This window comes from Micromesistius poutassou (genome assembly GCF_964030765.1).
Source record: "Micromesistius poutassou genome assembly, contig: SCAFFOLD_6271, whole genome shotgun sequence".
Lineage (NCBI taxonomy): Eukaryota > Metazoa > Chordata > Actinopteri > Gadiformes > Gadidae > Micromesistius > Micromesistius poutassou.
The window spans coordinates 7,501-10,080 of NW_028177018.1; the positions used below are offsets into that span (position 1 = coordinate 7,501).

General features: G+C 48.9%; 1 protein-coding gene across 1 annotated transcript in view; it reads left to right on the forward strand.

Annotated features, from left to right (window-relative positions):
- LOC311377398 (caskin-2-like) overlaps positions 1–2,225 on the forward strand; it is a gene marked incomplete at both ends in the record, with an annotated part of 9,409 nt that extends 7,184 nt beyond the window's left edge. Inside the window, one exon of the mRNA XM_084491295.1 lies at positions 2,108–2,225. Within this exon, the coding sequence (XP_084347421.1) occupies positions 2,108–2,225 (118 nt within the window). The remainder of the gene's footprint in view (positions 1–2,107) is intronic.
- Between the last annotated feature and the right edge of the window lie 355 nt (positions 2,226–2,580).

Genomic DNA, 2,580 nt, shown 5'->3' on the forward strand with positions numbered 1-2,580 from the left:
TGAGTGAGTGAGTGGGTGGGACGGTGAGTGTGTGTGTGTGTGGGTGTGTGGACGCGTGGGTGTGTGTGTGTGTTGGGGGGGGGGGGGGGGGCTGTGTGTCTGTGGTTGTGTGGGTGGGACGGTGAGTGTGTGTGTGGGTGTGTGGACGCGTGTGTGTGTGTGTGTGTGTGTGTGTGTGTTGGGGGGGGGGGCTGTGTGTCTGTGGTTGTGTGGGTGGGACGGTGGATGTGTGTGGGGGGGGGTGTCTGTGGTTGTGTGGGTGGGACGGTGGATGTGTGTGGGGGGGGGGGTGTGTCTCTGGTTGCATTCATTAGGGTGCTGATTTTTAGAGTGCAGAGTAGACTGCAGTAGATTAGTGGTTTGGGATCCTGCAGTCTGACGACGTTATGGCAGAACTTCTGGGTGGTAACAGAACTACAATGGGCTGGGGTGCACCTTGTTTGGTCTTAATATTTGCTTTATGTTCTACAGAATAAGAGCCGCTTCGCGCTGGTTGACGATGCTTTTAGAAGGGGCTTTGAGTGTGTTGATACAGGCAAGGCTATACGGTGGACAGACACTTATTTTGCGTTTACTACCAATACAATTCAACAACACGCAACGTGATTGGTCGAAATAAATAGGAACCGCAAGAAAGGGAGTCTAGTGTTATGTGTGAGACTACTAGATGAGTTACTCATCTAAATCTAAACAAGTAAATAGATAAGTTCATTTGATGTTCATGTCATTGGTTCAATCAAACGTTTCTTTCATTGTGGCTTTTTTATTGGACGTGGAATGTTTTTGTGTTTTTTAAATCATAAATACTCTGCACTCCAGATTGCCCCTAACAGATTGATGCCTCTGATTAAATCCACCCCCTCTCATGTCCACACTGGGCGCTTCGGTTCTGTTTCCCTAGCTACTGTAATGTGTGTTATGACGTTACGTCAAACAGATGATGTGTTTAGTTGAACCATGCTCACTTGTTGAGGCTGCATAACGCCGTGTGTTCTTAAGATCTGTGAGTGTGATTTCAGCACAATGAGCGTTTAAGCCGGAGGCCTGAACGTTTTCCGTCTCTCCAGTTGTGGAGAGTTAGATGCTCAGCCCCTATTCCTGGGAAGAGGCCTGCTGGATCCGCGGGGATTAAACCACAGACCGATGTTGTTCGAGTTAGGAGCGTTCTGGGATGCTCCCAGCCTGATTATGAGTTCCTTGAACGAGATTGTGGCGGGGAAACAGGTTGAAACGTGCTACTGTCAAATCCAACATCAACACAAGCACACAGTGACGCACACACAGACACACAGTGACACACACACACAGACACACACACATGCACAAGCACACAGTGACGCACACACAGACACACAGTGACACACACACACACACAGACACACACACATGCACAAGCACACAGTGACACACATAGACAGTGACACACACACACACACACACACACACACACACACACACACACACACACACACACACACACACACACACACACACTGTGTGGGCCACCGATTGTTCCTAACTCCCTGGGATATTTAGTTGTGTTGTTCATGGGACTCTGTTTTAACTTGTAGCCTGACTGTGGTCTCTGGTGACGTCATCGCTGCCACTGGACTCTGAGGAGGTCGGCTCTCGCTCTCTCTTGTTGTTGCTTGAGGAGAATGAGACACGAGACACGCAAGAGTTCCCATCAAGCTTTATGTTTCAGGAGGACAAAGCATATTACCCTACAGTAGTAGGCTTAGAAGGATAGGGTTAGGGCATTGGGGTGGGTGAGTGAGTGAGTGAGTGAGTGAGTGTGTGTCCTTTTTCTTTTTTCATTGTTGATAAGCTTCGTCCATATGCGTTGTATAATGTATAGTTGGTGACACTGCTTTTTGAAACTACTTCAAACTGCAGTGGTACGCCCAGTAATGCAAATATCAACACAAATTTTAATCGCAATGAAATATTTGGAGAGCAATACAGTTCAGGAAAGTATGTTGAAATGGAAATGATCTTACTGTCATCGTCTCCCTGCTGAGGCGTGTTTCAGAAGGCTTTAGCGAATCGTGACCAAAAAGGACGGACGGCCGCTCTGACCTGAATGTGGTGGTCTGCCCCGCGGCAGGTGTTGGAGCAGCACTCTGACGGCCAGTGGAAGGGTCACGTCCAGGACGGCCAGCGCGGGACGGAGCGCATCGGCTTCTTCCCTCCGTCGGTGGTGGAGGTGCTGAGCAGGAGAACGGGTAAGTGCAGCCAGAACCAAACCAACCCTGAGAGCCATGGAAATCAGACTAACCCTGACCCTGAGAGCCATGGAAATCAGACTAACCCTGACCCTGAGAGCCATGGAAATCAGACTAACCCTGACCTTAAGAGCCATGGAAATCAGACTAACCCTGACCCTGAGAATCATGGAAATCAGACTAACCCTGACCTTAAGAATCATGGAAATCAGACTAACCCTGACCTTAAGAGCCATGGAAATCAGACTAACCCTGACCCTAAGAGCCATGGAAATCAGACTAACCCTGACCCTGAGAATCATGGAAATCAGACTAACCCTGACCTTAAGAGCCATGGAAATCAGACTAACCCTGA